The sequence below is a fragment of the Notamacropus eugenii genome, chromosome 5 (assembly GCF_028372415.1).
Source record: "Notamacropus eugenii isolate mMacEug1 chromosome 5, mMacEug1.pri_v2, whole genome shotgun sequence".
NCBI lineage: Eukaryota > Metazoa > Chordata > Mammalia > Diprotodontia > Macropodidae > Notamacropus > Notamacropus eugenii.
Window position 1 is genome coordinate 78,401,438 of NC_092876.1, and position 17,639 is coordinate 78,419,076.

At 50.3% G+C, this 17,639-nt stretch overlaps 1 protein-coding gene across 2 annotated transcripts in view; it reads right to left on the reverse strand.

The window, feature by feature from the left end:
• The window catches only part of KCNQ4 (potassium voltage-gated channel subfamily Q member 4), a 74,845-nt gene extending 67,254 nt beyond the window's left edge, over positions 1 to 7,591 (reverse strand). Inside the window, exon 1 of one of the 2 annotated variants that reach the window (XM_072609898.1) lies at positions 6,768 to 7,588. In XM_072609898.1, the coding sequence (XP_072465999.1) occupies positions 6,768 to 7,093 (326 nt within the window). In that variant the 5' untranslated portion in view covers positions 7,094 to 7,588. Of the gene's footprint in view, positions 1 to 6,767 lie in introns of both variants that reach the window. The other variant, XM_072609899.1, reaches the window with a different exon arrangement.
• Positions 7,592 to 17,639: the final 10,048 nt, after the last annotated feature.

Sequence of the window (17,639 nt, forward strand, 5' to 3'; positions counted from 1 at the left end):
GATGAACTAGAGTAGTATGAGGTGGGCACATTGGGTGGGCAGCTAGGTGACTCGGTGAATAGTGTCACAGGTCTGGAGTTAGGAAGATTGATGTTTGTGATTCAAATCCAGCCTCAGACACTTATTAGCTGTGTGACTCTGGGCAAGTCACTTCATTCTCTTTGCCTCGGTTTCCTTATCTGTAAAATGAGCTGGAGAAGGAAATGGCAAACCACTCCAGCATTTTTGCCAAGAAAACTCTAAGTTTGGTCACAAAAGCACAACTGAAAATAACTGAACAACAATAGAGCAGTACTGTGGAAGGCAATCAGGTTAGGGAAGAACCTGGAGACCAAAGCATATGAGGAACCATCGAAGAAACTGAGGTAGTCATGTGAAAAAGAGAAGACTTGGGAAAGCATGGCCACTGCCTTCACATATTATGAGGAAGACAGATTAGGCTTGTGCTGCTTGGCCCAAGAACTAGAAGCGATTGGGGAAAGAGGGTAGAGAAGTCCCAGGAAGGAGGATTTTCTCTCTATAGAAGGAAAAACTTCCTATCAGTGCTGTCCAAAGATATTTGGAGAGACAGCCCCTGGAAGTCTGCATGGACACTCATCAAAGGGGGGATTCCTGGTTATGTATCCTAATCTAGATGTTCTCTGATATCATCTCCAGCCCTCAGAGTTGATCCCACATCAAGCCCACTGTACAGGCAGAACTTGAGATCACAACAACCCTGTGAGGCAGGCAGGGTAGGTGTTATTATGTCTCTCCCCCATTTCACAGATGGGGAAACAGGCCCACAGAGAGGAACTGACATGCCCAAGGTCACACAGCACACCAGTGGCAGATTTGGGGCTAGAAATCGAGATTTGTGACTACCAAGCCCAGCCTCTTTTTGCTATGCCAAACTGTCTTCCATCAGCTCACAGGGAGGTCAGCCCAGGTTCAGGTTATATTACAGTGAAGAGGAGTATATTGGGAGGGGTAGGTGGGTGGCCTGTGCATAGCTGGGAGATCTGAGGCAAGGGCTGAAGCTCTTGTTCCACTCCAAGGGGGTGAGGTGGACTGGGAGATGAGACTGATGAAATGAAGATGGCTTCCCTGAATAAAGGTGGCTTAGAGGTAAAAGGTGGTTGGGGAAGACTTCCCAGCATAACACAAGATGGAAGTGGAGGGGAAGGTAGGAAGAATGGGGGCATGGAACTCTCTACTACTTTCTCTGGGGTTGTCTGTCCTCTCCCAAGAGAGCAGGAGTTGGCCCAATGCTTCGTTTTGCTCTAGGCTTCTAGATAAATGCTGCATCCCCAGCCTCAGCCGCTCAGCTCCCAAGAGGAGTCTTAAATACATCACCGGCTCAATACACAAGAGAGCAGGGCAAGAATAATCAAGTCTGGGCATACTCAAGAGCCAGCCAGCTTGAGGAAGTGGCTGACTTCCACAGCAGCAGGACGGATGAAGATTAGACACCCAGAAGTAGCACAGCAATTAAAAAAAAAAAGCAATGGGTTGAAAGTCCTGAGTTCAAATTGCAGCTCTATTACTTACTATCTGAGTGACTATGTCACTAAACCTATCTGAGCCTTAGTTTCTCCATCTGTAAAATGATGGGGTTGATAACCACTAAGGTCCCTTCTGGGTCTAAATCTTGGGAATTAAGGGCTTTCCTCAGAAAGAAGTGGTGATCTACATGCACTCTTCTGTGGTGGCAACCCTTGAGGACATCTGACCTTAGAAACCTTGAAGCACCTAACTTCACCTAGAGGAGAATGAAAGGGGCAATTGGATCGACAGGCAGGGACCCAGAAAAATTGACTTGCAATGGTCCATCCTCTACTTGGCTGGGAGGGTTGGAGAATGGTCCCCTGAGTTGTGCCCCATAGGATTCCTGACCTAGTTTGAGGGAAGTTCTACCAGATCTCCCCAAAGCATGGCCCACAGAAGCCTCAGAGGTGACCCAAGACAGCCCAGATTCAATTCTGGAAGGTGAGCAGAGGCAGAAGACAGCGACGAGGGCCAAGGTGCCAGGAAGGGCTTAGAGAAGGCTGAAAGTATTGGGTAACAGAATCAAGGGCTGTGAGATTTACTTCCCCCAGGACAGGGGCTAAAATGGAAGCTGAAGAATTTAGATTAGACTCCAAGGTCTTTCCCGCGGCAAGGAGGTAGAAAGGGCTGAGTTTGGGAAGAACACCTGATTTCCTTGTCCCACACTGGCAGGAAGACCTAAGCTAGCTATGCCTCTGACTGCCAAGCAACCTGCTGAAGGCAGACATAAATGTACCACACAGACCCATCACAGTGGCCCTGCGGCTTCACACGAGTCTCCAAAGAGAAGCCACCACCCGCCAAGGTATCCCAGGGAGTTAGTCCAGTCCTAGTGCCCAGAAACTACCTACCTAGTCTCTTTGTATGTTAGATTTCAAGGGCTGGCTGAGGAGAGGAGAGGGAGTGAGAGGGCTGTAGATCAGGACCATTCAAAATGTCTTTTTAAAATGGGTATATATCTACAATTATGCAGCTTATGTAAGCATGGGTATGCAATGTGGGGGTGGAGAGGTGCTTTTGGCCATTCATATATTTGTATTTTTCAGATTGTGTGATCATACAGAAATCTCATGAGTTCAAAATACAGGATCTAAGGAAGGCTGAGACAGGGGGCTGAAAGTAGTAGATAATCTGCACTTGGCATAAATCAGAAGAAACCAAGGAAAACTAAGAAACATAACAAGAAGGCCTAGCTTTATGGGGGAAAAGAGCCCCACCTTCACCTGGGAATCGGGGCTCTGGTTATATCATTGATTTGTTGTGTGACCTAGGGAAAGTCCTTTCCCTAGGCCTCTCTAGCCTTCTTCGTAAAATGAAGGAGGTAGGTCTGGATGATCTCAACTCTCCTGGCCCTGACATTATGAGTTCTAAGATTTCCCCCCCAGCTCTGTCATCCTGTGTTCTAAGGGTCCTCCCAGCTCTGATATCCTGTGTTCTGAGGCCCCTCCCTGGTCCAACACTCCACATTCTAAGACCCTTCCAGGACATCCTAGGCTCTATGTTCTAAGATCCTGCCTTGTCTCTTATAGTCGATGGTTCCAGAAGGTTCTGTCTGTCTCTTTAAAAACCCAGGGTGGTACTGGAAGTTTTCGGGTAAGATCTCCAGGCTCTTTTATAGGCTTGCTCTGTAGGTGGCCTGGAGAAGCTTCTCAGTGTTGCTAGGCCTTGCTAGTTCCACTGCCTCCTCTCTGGCCCTACTTCCCTGCTGTCCTAGCTGTCAGCAGAGATGAAGATATAGTCTATGAGGGTCTCCTGGGGGGCAGGAGGGAATGGAGGAGGAAGCAGCTTGAACCTTCACACAGAGAAATTCTTTTTGGGAACAGGGAGCTTGCCTCAAAGCAGAGCGAGGGGAGGGGGAGGATTTGGAGGCCCACTGGCTTGGAAAAGGAATGGTTTGTAGGTCTCTGCAGTTGATGTGGTCAGTACAGTGAGAGGGTGTGTCAGCCCCGTGAGGGCTCCAGACTATGGTGCCCTGGAAATATGTCCAAATGCCAACTAACAGGCTGGAGGCTTAGGAACCCCTTGGCCAAGACCAAAGAACAGTAGAAGACATGAGCTAAGTAGGATTCTCCTAGAACCCCCAGACTCTGGGAAGAGGGTGAGGGACTTCACTGGACAGTATCATTCCAACCCCTACAGTACCATGGAAACAGTTATGAACTTCCCTGAACCGTGGAAGCCTTCAGACACATTTCATTCTCTGAGCAAGGCTGGGTAGTGCTGCCCATGTTTGGGATAGTGTCAAGGACAAGAGAGTTGGAGGAAGAAGAGAGGGAGGTATTTGGCTTTGGGGAGGGAGGAGATATGGGTTGCTTGAGAGGATACTCCAAGTATGAATGGGGTTCATGTCTCCAGTTGGGTTGACTGAATCCTCCCTGACTGTCTCTTGTCCATACCTCAGCTCTACCCTCTCTACCTAGGATTGAGAAAAAAAAAAAGCTGAGATCCAGGAAGGCAAGACCTCAGCAGAATGAGGACAGGAGGCTCTCCCTCTCTGGGCAGTTCCTTCACAGGACATTCAAAAGATCAGAGGACAGAGAAATCCAGAGAATTAGAACGAGATTGTAAATGGGATGGACCAAGGTCAGTTGTCAGGAAGAAGTGTGAGATGCCACAAGGGGTGATTAAAGGAATATCTTTAGGACCCCTCCCTCTATCTAGATTGGATGAAAGGCAGGGTCAGCCCAGTTTCCAGAGCAGCAGCCTCAGAGGGTAGAGGGGATTTCCCAAGGCCAGGCACCTGTTCATCTTTCCAAGACATGCCTGGCATCTCCTGGAAGGGCGGATATGGAGCAAAGTTATCTGATGATCTAGCCCCGGAAAGAGGTGGGGGAGGCCTTTCCGGAGATGGAGTTCACGTCAGGAAGGATATGGTGGGCCCTTCACCTGCAGTAGAGACAGACATCTCAGAGACCCGTCTGCCCCTCCTAAGGAAGTCATAGCTTAGCAACAAAGGAACCTAGCACCCCAGAACCCTAAAAACAGAAGGAGCCTTCAAGTCACACCCCCTTTATTGTCTAGAAGAGGAAACAGCTGCAGAGAAGAGAAGGAAGTAGTTTCTTCAAGGTCACACAGAAATGGGGTTTGAACCTAGATTCTCATGTTCAGATCTGGGACTCCTTCTAGTACCTAATACAACTCTTCAAAGACCCACCCAGCACAGCCCTGCCAGCAGAGGTGAGTGTTAGTGGGCACCAGCTCTCTAAGCTGCTCCTCCTAAGAACCAAGACCAGAAGTGGGTTAAGGAGTAGGTGGAACTTCGGGCTTAAGCCAGTTCCCAATTAGTGGGATGTCATAGCCCTTGTACCCTGGCCTTTCCCACACCCTTTCCTAAGTTCCTGTGCTAGGGGAGCAGCTCAGAGCCAAGGCTCTCTATACAAACACAACCCTTAAGCCCCCAGCCCAACTAATGATCCCGACAATCAGCCCTACCCTTGTCCAGCCCTGGATGACCTGCCTTGACCCCTGACCTTGACTTTTTTACTTAAGCCTTTACAAAAGTTCCCCTGATCCACCTAAGGTCTTCTGACTTGGTCAGATCTACAGAACAGATTGGAGCACGGGCCTTTGCCCACTGCCCACCCTGCCCTAAGTGCCAAGATGCCTGCCTCTTTCCCTCCATCTTCGGGCCCCTCTCCCCTCTTTGCCACCGGGATTCAGCTAGTCCAAGTTAGTTCACTGGGAGGAAGACCTCCTTCAAGGCTAAGAGCTCTCTCAAGCCGAGGGGCTGAGCCTAGACCGTTCTCTGCGGGGGAGGGGGGAGTATTAATAGATGCACATTTTCCAGGGAGCTGAGGCCGAGCGGGCACCTCCAGCCGCCCCAGTGCCAGGCCGAACCCTTCAACTGATACCCGCGGGGCCTCTCAGGTTCCTTCCTGGGCCTGTTCCATCCCCTCAGACTCCGTGCTCACAAGGTTTCGAGCGGCCAAAATTCATTCTTTACCTCGAAGAAGCCGATTTGTTGATTTTGAAAGTTGTAGAAGCCAGAGAGGGGGGCCGGGGGAGGGGGAGGGCATAGCGTCAGTGTTTCCAAATGAGTGCCTCTCCTCTTTCGCTTTTTCCCTCTGCTGGGAGCCAGGCCTGGCGAGGGCCAGGGAACCAGAGAGGACCCAGCCCTGGAGCCTGCAGTAAACTGTCCCACACAGAGCATGGGTCACAGCAAGAGGGTGACCAGGCCCTGGTGACCCACTGCTGCCTGGCCAGCCAGCCCAGGAATTAAAGGAGAAAGATTCTGGGCTGGGGGAGGGGAGCAGGGAGAAGTAGAGAAGAAGATAGTAGAGGTCAATGGGGCCATGATGGAGATCTCCACTGAAGGTAGAGGAGGCAAGAGGAGAGAGATCTAGTTGGGTCTCAATTTGGTGGGGGGCGTGGGGTGGAGCCTCCAGGGAAGGGTTTCAGCTGTAAAAAAGTTAGAATATATAAGAATCTATAAGCTCTAAAGGAGAGAGAAGTGTATGTGTATGTGTGTAGAAGAAAAGAGGAGGAGAGGAGAGGACAGGAGAGGAGAGGAGAGGAGAGGAGAGGAGAGGAGAGGAGGCTCACAGCTGGGAATGGGCTGGGGCTAAGGTGGGAACAGGGTACAGGAAGGAAACCTAAGCTCAAGGTGGGGTGTGTGTACATGTGTGTGTTGGGGGGGGGTAAATCCTGGAGGAGAGCTCTCGGGGAACTGGACACAGAAAGGGCTGGAGGAGATCTGGACATGAAGGAGTAGGGATGGGGATGGGGATGGGGGTGGGGGTGGACGACAGGTGTACTCCCTAAGAGGGAGACGACAGGGGTGGGGATGGGGGGGTGGAGGAGGGTGGTGAGAGGACAAGAAGACAAGGACATAAGAGGCCAGCAGCTAGAGAAGGGAGACAAGAACAGGGCCAGAGGTTGGACTGAGAAAGGGGCACAGAGTCTAGATAGAGCTAGGAAAGAGGACAGTAAAGGAGTTGGGCTGAACCCAAACAGAGGACAAGGGGGAAGGCTGAGAGTCGGGAAAGGAACAGGTAGCGGGCCAGGGTTCACTGAGAGATCAGAAAGGGAAGTAGCAAAACGAGGCAGTTGGGGTTAGCAGGGTGCCTCCGAGCAGGACAGGAGCAGGATGAGTCCTGAGGCCGGGTGGAGAGGCAGACGGGACAGGGCAAGCTAGGAGCGGGGAAGGAGTGAGGAGACCCGGAGGACACAGACGAAGGGGGCGTGGAGGAAGGGTCCGAGGCGGGGCGCCCAAAGCTGGGGGTCCAGGGGGCGTGACTCACATGAAGACGTGGTAGGTGAAGGCCCAGCCACGGGGTCGCTCGAGCACGTTGTAGACCCAGTTCTGCAGGCGGCGATAGCGCTTTTGGGCAGCGGTGGAGCGCTGGCCGCAGCCCGAGGCGGAGCCGGAGCCGGAGCCGGGCCCCGGCTGCGGAGGCAGGGGGCTGCCTAGGAGCCCCAGGCGGCGCGGGGATCCCGCCCCCGCCTCGCCCCGCTCGCTCTGCACGGCCGTGAGCGCCACCAGCTCGGGCTGGGGGGCATCGCCCGGCCCGGGGCCGGGCGGCGGGGCCAGGCTCAGGCGAAGCGGGGGGGCCTCGCCCCGGGCCATGGGCGGGGGCCAGCCCGGGTTGGGCTCCCGGGCGGATGGCAGGCGCGCTCAGCCCGGCTCAGCCGGGCATGGCACCGGCCCCCGCCCCGCCTCGCCCCACCGGGCTGCCCCGGCCGGGCTCGGACTCGGCTCCGGCCCCGGCCCCGGCTCCCCTCCGGGTCCTGGGAGCGCCGGCCCGGCACAGACTGGGTGAAGGCGGAGAGAGAGGAGAGGACCGAGGAGGGAGGGCGGGCGGGCGCCCTGCGGGCAGGCGCCGAGGGACAGCGGAGCCGAGCCGAGCCGAGGAGGGGGCGCTAAGGGCCAGGCCGGGGCCGGGGCCGGGGCCGGGGCCGGAGCCGGGGGCGGGCAGGCTGGGGGCCGCCGGAGCCCGCTCGCTGACCGGCCGCTTCGCCCGCTACTGGGGCAGCACTTTCCGACTCCAACTCTCTTATTACTCGCTCCATGGCGCTCGGCTTTCCACCTGCCTGCGCTCCCGCTCACATGTCACCCCGGCCCCCCTCCCCGCCCGCCCCGCCCCCGCCCCCGCCCCCGCCCCCTCCCCTCCGCCTCCGCCTCCTCCCCCTCCCCTCTTCTCCCCTCCCCCCGTCCCCGCCTCCTCCCCCGCCTGCCTGCCCAAATCCGGAGCTAGCCCGAGCCGGAGAGGAGAGAGGAGGGACCGAGGGGTGTGCGTGCGTGTGTGTGTGTGTGTGTGTGCGTGTGTGCGAGTGACCGTGTCTGCGGGATATGTGGGTGTTCGAGAGCACGTGTAAAGTTGTGGGCGCCTCTGCCCCGACCGCTGGGTCCGCCTGCCGGCGTTGTGTATCCCAGTTTGATTGTTAAAGGCTGTAGATGTGTGTCTGAGGATGGTTGCGGTGTTACAGCTGTGTGTCCGAGAGTGGTTGCGTCTAAAGTTGTATTACAGCTGTGTGTCCCAGTGTGGTTGTGTCTAAAGTTGTACTATAGTTGTGTGTCCCAGTGTGGTTGTGTCTAAAGTTGTATTACAGCTGCGTGTCCCAGTGAGTTTGCGTCTAAAGTTGTACTATAGTTGTGTGTCCGAGTGTGGTTGTGTCTAAAGTTGTACTACAGTTGTGTGTCCGAGAGTGGTTGCGTCTAAAGTTGTACTATAGTTGTGTGTCCCAGTGTGGTTGTGTCTAAAGTTGTATTACAGCTGTGTGTCCCAATGAGGTTGTGTCTAAAGTTGTACTATAGTTGTGTGTCTGAGAGTGGTTGTGTCTAAAGTTATACTATAGTTGTGTGTCCGAGAGTGGTTGTGTCTAAAGTTGTACTATAGCTGTGTGTCCGAGAGTGGTTGCGTCTAAAGTTGTACTATAGTTGTGTGTCCGAGAGTGGTTGCGTCTAAAGTTGTATTACAGCTGTGTGTCCCAGTGAGGTTGTGTCTAAAGTTGTATTACAGCTGTGTGTCCGAGTGTGGTTGTGTCTAAAGTTGTATTACAGTTGTGTGTCTGAGTGTGGTTGTGCCTAAGTTGTATTACAGCTGTGTGTCCCAGTGTGGTTGTGTCTAAAGTTGTACTATAGTTGTGTGTCTGAGAGTGGTTGTGTCTAAAGTTATACTATAGTTGTGTGTCCGAGAGTGGTTGTGTCTAAAGTTGTACTATAGCTGTGTGTCCGAGAGTGGTTGCGTCTAAAGTTGTACTATAGTTGTGTGTCCGAGAGTGGTTGCGTCTAAAGTTGTATTACAGCTGTGTGTCCCAGTGAGGTTGTGTCTAAAGTTGTATTACAGCTGTGTGTCCGAGTGTGGTTGTGTCTAAAGTTGTATTACAGCTGTGTGTCCGAGTGTGGTTGTGTCTAAAGTTGTATTACAGCTGTGTGTCCGAGTGTGGTTGTGTCTAAAGTTGTATTACAGCTGTGTGTCCGAGTGTGGTTGTGTCTAAAGTTGTATTACAGCTGTGTGTCCCAGTGAGTTTGCGTCTAAAGTTGTACTATAGTTGTGTGTCCGAGAGTGGTTGCGTCTAAAGTTGTACTATAGTTGTGTGTCCCAGTGTGGTTGTGTCTAAAGTTGTATTACAGCTGTGTGTCCCAATGAGGTTGTGTCTAAAGTTGTATTACAGTTGTGTGTCCGAGTGTGGTTGTGTCTAAAGTTGTACTACAGTTGTGTGTCCGAGAGTGGTTGCGTCTAAAGTTGTACTATAGTTGTGTGTCCCAGTGTGGTTGTGTCTAAAGTTGTATTACAGCTGTGTGTCCCAATGAGGTTGTGTCTAAAGTTGTATTACAGTTGTGTGTCCGAGTGTGGTTGTGTCTAAAGTTGTATTACAGCTGTGTGTCCCAGTGAGTTTGCATCTAAAGTTGTACTATAGTTGTGTGTCCGAGTGTGGTTGTGTCTAAAGTTGTACTATAGCTGTGTGTCCGAGAGTGGTTGTGTCTAAAGTTGTACTATAGTTGTGTGTCCGAGAGTGGTTGCATCTAAAGTTGTACTATAGTTGTGTGTCCCAGTGTGGTTGTGTCTAAAGTTGTATTACAGCTGCGTGTCCCAGTGAGGTTGTGTCTAAAGTTGTATTACAGTTGTGTGTCCGAGTGTGGTTGTGTCTAAAGTTGTATTACAGCTGTGTGTCCCAGTGTGGTTGTGTCTAAAGTTGTACTATAGTTGTGTGTCTGAGAGTGGTTGTGTCTAAAGTTATACTATAGTTGTGTGTCTGAGAGTGGTTGTGTCTAAAGTTGTACTATAGTTGTGTGTCCGAGAGTGGTTGCATCTAAAGTTGTACTATAGTTGTGTGTCCCAGTGTGGTTGTGTCTAAAGTTGTATTACAGCTGCGTGTCCCAGTGTGGTTGTGTCTAAAGTTGTATTACAGTTGTGTGTCCGAGTGTGGTTGTGTCTAAAGTTGTATTACAGCTGTGTGTCCGAGTGTGGTTGTGTCTAAAGTTGTATTACAGCTGTGTGTCCCAGTGTGGTTGTGTCTAAAGTTGTACTATAGTTGTGTGTCCCAGTGTGGTTGTGTCTAAAGTTGTATTACAGCTGCGTGTCCCAGTGAGTTTGCGTCTAAAGTTGTACTATAGTTGTGTGTCCGAGTGTGGTTGTGTCTAAAGTTGTACTACAGTTGTGTGTCCGAGAGTGGTTGCGTCTAAAGTTGTACTATAGTTGTGTGTCCCAGTGTGGTTGTGTCTAAAGTTGTATTACAGCTGTGTGTCCCAATGAGGTTGTGTCTAAAGTTGTATTACAGTTGTGTGTCCAAGTGTGGTTGTGTCTAAAGTTGTATTACAGCTGTGTGTCCCAGTGAGTTTGCGTCTAAAGTTGTACTATAGTTGTGTGTCCGAGTGTGGTTGTGTCTAAAGTTGTACTATAGCTGTGTGTCCGAGAGTGGTTGTGTCTAAAGTTGTATTACAGTTGTGTGTCCGAGTGTGGTTGTGTCTAAAGTTGTATTACAGCTGTGTGTCCCAGTGTGGTTGTGTCTAAAGTTGTACTATAGTTGTGTGTCTGAGAGTGGTTGTGTCTAAAGTTATACTATAGCTGTGTGTCCGAGAGTGGTTGTGTCTAAAGTTGTACTATAGCTGTGTGTCCGAGAGTGGTTGTGTCTAAAGTTGTACTATAGTTGTGTGTCCCAGTGTGGTTGTGTCTAAAGTTGTATTACAGCTGCGTGTCCCAGTGAGGTTGTGTCTAAAGTTGTATTACAGTTGTGTGTCCGAGTGTGGTTGTGTCTAAAGTTGTATTACAGCTGTGTGTCCCAGTGTGGTTGTGTCTAAAGTTGTACTATAGTTGTGTGTCCCAGTGTGGTTGTGTCTAAAGTTGTACTATAGTTGTGTGTCTGAGAGTGGTTGTGTCTAAAGTTATACTATAGTTGTGTGTCCGAGAGTGGTTGCGTCTAAAGTTGTACTATAGTTGTGTGTTCGAGTGTGGTTGTGTCTAACTCAGTGTGATAATGGTGTGTTTAAATGGGGTTGTATTTAAGAAAGTGTTATAGTTGTGTGTCTTGTGTGTTAGTTGTGTGTCCCAGTGTTTGTGTCTAAGGTCTGATGTCCGTCTGTCTGGTTATTTCTTTGTATCATAAAAACACTGAGCAACACACACTGCCCATCTCCCATAATATTGTAAATTACAGGATTTTTTGTGTCTGTGGCTTTTCCTTCTCCTCCATGGTGAACTCCACAAGTGCAGGGACCCTGTCTTATCTATACTTGGTATCTCTCCCAGCACCTAACCCTGGGGTCTGAACACAAGACACCTAATAAACGTGAATTGGCTGCTTCTCTGGAAGGTTGGGTCCAGCACCAGGCATCCTTGGGTAAGGTGATGTCTAATGTGTGCTTGTGTGACTTCATGCCAGGCTGTGTAGGAGGTCCAGTTGCTATGAGAGGTGTTGTTATGGATGTATGTCTCCAGGAATGGCTGGGGGGTAGGGGGGTGAGAAGGAGTTTGCCCCAACTCCCTTCACCCTCCTGAATTATTCATCTGTACCCTCCAGGCCCCTGGACTGAGGCTAGAAGGATGACAGATGAACTCCAGAGCCGAGACAGAGGTGCCTTTGTGCATATGTCTACCTCCTGTATACTATGCAGATTTATGTGTTTTCCTGGAAGGAGACTTGCCCATCTCCACCCCTATCCAAGCCTACCAGAACCCCACCTACCAGTTTCTGAGGTTTCTAACCTCAGATTGTGTGAGGGGAGTGGAAAATTTGAGGGAAAAAGAGAAGTTCTGGGAATCAAGAGGGAGGATGAGAAGGATATGCTTGAGGGCTGGTGAAAAGGTGTTTCCCCATTCCTTCCAACGTCTTAGATGAGAGAAGGGGTTTGAAAGGCTATAAGTTCCATTTTTAGGGATCACTTGGATGATGCAGTGGATAGAATGCTGGGCTGGCAATCAAGAAGACTTAATCTTCTTGAGTTTAAATCTGGCCTCAGACACTTATTGTGTCTGGTCTTAGTGTGATCTGTGGTGTGATCTTGGGCAAGTCACTTAACCCTGTTTGCCTCAGTTTACTCATCTGTAAAGTAACCTGGAGAAGGAAATGGCAAACCATTTTAGTATCTTTGCCAAGAAAACTCCAAATGGGATCAGAAAGAGCTAGAAACAACTGAACAAAATTTTCATTTTACAGAAGAAACTGAGGCCCAGCCACCATTCCTGTCAGAATCCAGCCAAGATGTGTAACCCTCACTTTCAGAGAAAATTCCCAAGTTAGCTACCTGTGGGTCCCCTCAATACACAGATCCAGAAGTACACCTGGGGTGTGAGCAGTGTACCTCTCACTTGAGACTAACAGGGAAAAAGATTGCCTTCAGCAGCTCCCTGCCCCTCCCCACTACAGAATACAGAAATTCAGCACCTTTACCTCTAGTCATCACCATTCAACCAGCATTTTTTAATTGCTTATGGCATTCAGGACCCATTCCTTAGCCAGGGGGTGGTTAGGAGAGGGAAATGTGGGGATGGATGTTCCAGGAGACATCCTGTTTTCCAGTACTTTACAATTAAATAGAAGGGTAGGAGAAGTAAGGAAAAGGTAGATCAGGACAAGAAGAGGTGAAGAGAAATTTGAGGAGGGAGAGATCATTTTCACTTTAGGGATAGGATGGGTGTGGCATCGAAGAGGACTTCCTGGGAGAGGTGGCTTCCTTGAAGGTAAAGGACTCCAGGGACAGAGATGGGGGGGATGGAGCACAGAGCAAGACCAGAGAGAGGTTAGACGGATGGATAAGACTAGGGGAATCAAAGTGTGCAGTGCAAAGTCAGATTAGAGAGGTAGGTTGGAACTATGTTGTTGAGGAAGGTCTAGAGTGCCCAGACCAGCAATTTAGACTGAACTCAGTATACAAAGCTTCCTTCTCCAATCTCTGGTTCCTGTATGGAACACTAGCCTCCCTCCCAGTCTTGTCAAGGCTAGAAGCTGGCTTTGTGTGTGCAGATTGAGGAGAGCGTAAGATGAGGGGGGCAGGTGTAGAGAAAGCTAGACCTTGAAAGAGAACATGTGATCATAGAGATTCAAGCTGGAAGAGTTCTTAGAGATCCTCCAGTTCATGGTGGGTCTGCAGAGTCCCAAGGGGTCTGTGGATAAGTCTCTACTTATTGGATGGGGAAAAGGCTATTTTCACTAACCTCCAATTGAAATATAGTATTTCCTTCCATTATAAATGTGGACAGCATTATTGTAGGGGGTCCATTGACACAAAAAGGGTTAAGAACCCCTGTTGTGGTCTAACTTTCTTATTTTACTGGAGGAAACTAAGAGCCAGGGAAAGGGAAGTGACTTGTCCAAGGTAGCAGCAGAAAGAGCCCTTTGCTCTCTTTTTGCAGGGCCCTCCCAGCTTGCTTGCTTTGTGACCTTGGGCATGTTCCCTTCCTTCTCTGAGCCTCAGTTTCCTCATCTGTAAAATGAGGCAATTGGACTTCCAGTTCTGATGGTCTGTGATTCTGTGGAATTTCCATTCACCTCCTCCTGTTTTCATCACCCTTGCCTATCCCCTCCCATGCCAACATAATCTGAGATTCCCTCCACAAACTCCCACCTAAACCAGTTAGACTGTAGCCATACCAGCCACTCCCTCTGCACAGTCCGGTGGGATTGAGGCAGAAAGGAGGGCCAGGAGCAACTGCAGCCAACTCAGGCCCTGAGTGGATCCTTCAGGAGGCCCTCCCTGGGGAGCTGGGGGGGGTGGGGGTGGGGGTGCAGTTTCTTTGAGTCAGCAGGCCTGGCATTGATCTGCTGAGTCTACAGGCCTAGGAAGGGGCTGGGGGTGGGGCCCTCAGGCTGGAGGATGGAGGAGGTCATCTCATTCATCCCAACCTCCTCCCTGCCTCTGGGGCCCTTCAAATGGGAAGTGGTTTGTAGAGGTCTAAACTCCATCCTCACTGCCCTGGGCCTTAAACCCCTCAGTGTTTGTCATGAACTTTGAGTCCTTACCAGGGGACCTTCCCAGAGATTCTGCCTCCCTGGATTTCCTTGACAGCTAGGGATACCAGTTCAGGGTCTCAGTGAAACCTCAGCAGGGAGGAAGTGGGATCCTGACTCCCAGGCACCACATCCTCCACCTCCCATGCCAGAAGGGCAGGGGAGACCTATAACTGCCAGTTTGTGCTGGAGTGGTGTGGGGAAGGGCTCCCCTCAGCACTCACCCACCTAGTTGTATGGCTGGGGGCCCAACTCCCTCCTTAGACCAGGAGCCGAGGCCGAATCTCCCTTCCTTGAGGGTAAGGCTCGTATCTATCCCGGACCAGGAAGCACCGGGGCAGGAATGGAAGGAGGACTGTGTCTTGGGGGTGACGAATACCAATTCTTTAAGAGTGATCTGAAGGCTGAGGATGTTGAGGGCCCCACCATCCTTGCAGTCACCCAAGTTCACCTCAATGTGATCCTCAGTGCCCCTCTCTCCATCGTTCCTCATATTCTGTCAGTCACCGAGTATTGTCTATTTTTACCTCCCCAGCATCTTGTGAAAGAAGCCCCTTCCTATTCATTCTCTGGGCCCCCACCCAAAGGTCAAGTCCTCATTCACTCTCACCTGTCCTACTGCAACTGACTCCTTACCTGCAGGCTCTCCCTTCCCCAGGGACCAGACTACAGGGACCAGGAAAGGGGGAAAGGTGAAAACTGACCGAAAGTGAAATGCCTCTGGAGTCTCTCCCTCGATGGGAGTCTTCAATCAGAGGCTGGCAACCACTTGGGAGAGATGAGGTGGAGGGGAGGCATGGACATGTCAGGAAAGAGCTCCACGATCCTATCCAACTCAGGATTCTGTCAGTAGCATCTTTTCTTTCTCGTTTAATTGTTTAGACATCACAGAAGTCTTTAGTGTGCAGCTCTGTAAGAAAGGAGGGTGTGTTCCTCAGCCCTCAGAGGTCACCCCCTCTCCTTGGCTTACCTTTTATTCTCTGTACACAATGTTCGTACCTCCACCCCTTTGTTCACTCTGTACCCTATTTGTGGAAGGCTTTTCTCCCCTGACTCTCCCTCTGCCTCAATGCCACAGGGAGCAGCTGATAAGGCCACAGTCTAACTGGTTTAGGTGGGAGGTTGGCAAAGGAACCTCAGTGTGTTGGATGGGTCGGTGGGGGTCAAAAGAGGAGAGAAAGTCAGGCTGATGGTGGAGGGTATTGCAAGGGGGAAGGGAAATCCCATGGGATCACAGAACATCAAACCTTCAAGTCCAATCACCTCATTTTACAAATGAGGAAACTGAGGCCCAGAGGAAGAAGGAGACTTATCCAAGGTCACAGACCAAGCAAGCTGGGAAAGCAACATGCTCAGACACCTTGGCCTGGAACTTCTACTTGGTTCAGCTGTTGTCTCCTAGATGAAGCCTTTCTGCTCCTCCAACCTCCCCCCCCACCCCACCAGTTTGAAGGGCTTCCCCTCTTATCCCATCCCGGAAATACTCAGTACCTTATTTTGTATTCATCATCTGAGTGATTCTGGGTCAGTGATCTGAGGTCAAACCTCCCCCCCAAGCCTCAATTTCCTTGTCTATAAAATTATAGATTTTCTAACTATAAATATAAAGGGTTTAGATCTAGGATCTCTGCACTGTTCCCATATTGTATCCGCCTCCCTCCTCACATCCCCCAAGGAGTCTATAAAGTCCCTGAGGATGGGGCTTTTTTTTTTTTTGTCATTGTATCCCTGGTGCTTAACATAGTACACAGCACCTAGCATATAATAGGTGCCTACTTGTTGAGTCTAATTTGAGTAGAATTATTTCGCTTTGAGGTGATACGTAAAGAGCAGTATTCTTTTTTTTGTTGTGAAAGAGAATGGAAAGGAAAGTGGAGAAAAGCATGAGATAAGCCATGATGATGTGATAATAGGGGTGAGTTCTCTTCCTTCCCAATATAAACAAATTGCAAAGTAACCCACAAGTCCGGTCACCCCGAGGCCTCTTGGTTGACTGAGAGAGAGCCTGGGATGGTAAAGTGAACCAATGAACTTGGGCTGGAGACCCAAAAGGAACTCTCAGAATAGGCTGGATTGGGCTCAAGTTTTTGGAGAAGTGAATGAATGAAGGGCAATGTCCAGAGAATCAAAGCCCACTGTCCTCGATGGTGGTTAGGGACAGTGGTTATTGGCATGAAGGACCTTCCTGGGGTGCTGCTGTTCTTTCGAATTTGGAGTTACTCTCATGAATCTAGGTTTTCTCTTGCAAATCAACCCTAGAAGCACACTGATGTGGTCTGGAACGTGCAGGGGGCCAGTGGGGGAAGAAGGCACGGAGGAAGTCAGGGCAAGACTCAGGCCTCCCATGACACACAGCGCTTCAATCTGAGAAAGGAAATCTGGAGGTGCTCCAAGCCACCGCCCCCATTTTGCAGATGAGGGGACGGAGGCCCAGAAAGGACACGCTCCTCTTTCCCAAGGTCACAGTCAAAGAGGGAGGATTCGGTCCCAGATTCCCTGTGTGCAAACAGAACGCTCTTTCCCCTGCTTCACTCTGCTGGGAAAGTAATTAAGAATTGGGTTGGCAGGCCCCTGAATGCAGGAAGCTGAGCAGGCCCAGGGGCCCAAGAGGTCAGGAAGGCTGGGGACCTCCTTCTGAGGTTCAGGGACCAGAGAAGGTGAAAAGTCCCGTGGCTCAAGGCAAAAGATTTGTGGATGGATTCCAGGGAGCATCTGGTAAGAGGCAAGATGATTGTTTATGTAGTTCTAACATCCTCGTGCTGGGTTCAGATCCTGATGCTTCCACTTATTAGCTATGTCACCTTGAGCAAGTGGCTTAACCTTTCTGGGCCTTGGTTTCCTCATCTGTAAAATGAGGAGGTCAGACTAGATGTCTAGATCTGTGATCTTCTCCCCTAACTGCTGTGCCTCTAGCTGTGGATCATCCTGGATAATGGAGAGGCAGGAGGAGAAAATCCAGTCTTTGAAGAATTCTCCCTGTGCTGTGTGTGGAGAACCTATTAAAGACAGGGGACGGAGAGATGAGCATGAGATGGGGTGATCAGGAAGAGAGAGGTAATACTTGGGCAGGCAACAAATGAGGCAGTCCAAGCAAAGACAGGAAGGCAAAAATGTGGGGCAGAGCTGGGGAAAGTGGGAGGGAGGGAAGATTGCACAGGGGGTTTTTGTAATTTTTTGTTCAGTCATACCTGACTGTGACCCCATTTGAGGTTTTCTTGGCAAAAATGCTGGAGTGATCTGCCATTTCCTTCTCAAGCTCATTTAACAGATGAGGAAACTGAGGAAAACAGGGGTAAGTGACTTACCCAGGTTACTCAGCTAATAAGGGTCTGAGGCTGGGTTTGAACTCAGGAAGATGAGTCTTCCTGATTCTACACCTGGTTCTCTATGCACTATGGGACTACCTAGCTGTCCTTATGTACAGGAAGCTTAGGGAACAAATTGTGAAGGACATTGAAAGCAATATTAGGAGACCATGGCTCAGGCTGTCTCTATTACCCTATGTGACCTTGGGTAAATGATTTCCTCTCTTAGGATCTCGATTTCCCTCTCTGTAAAATGAAGGGATCACAGTCATGTGGTGAGAGTGGAAAGAGATTTAGAGGCAGAGGGATCCGAGTTCAGATTCTAGCTTTGTCCTTTTAATACTTATGATTCCTGCGAGAGAGGTCCCTGCTCCGAGACAAAGCCCCAGTTGTCCAGGTCTAGTTACAGCTCTGCTAGAG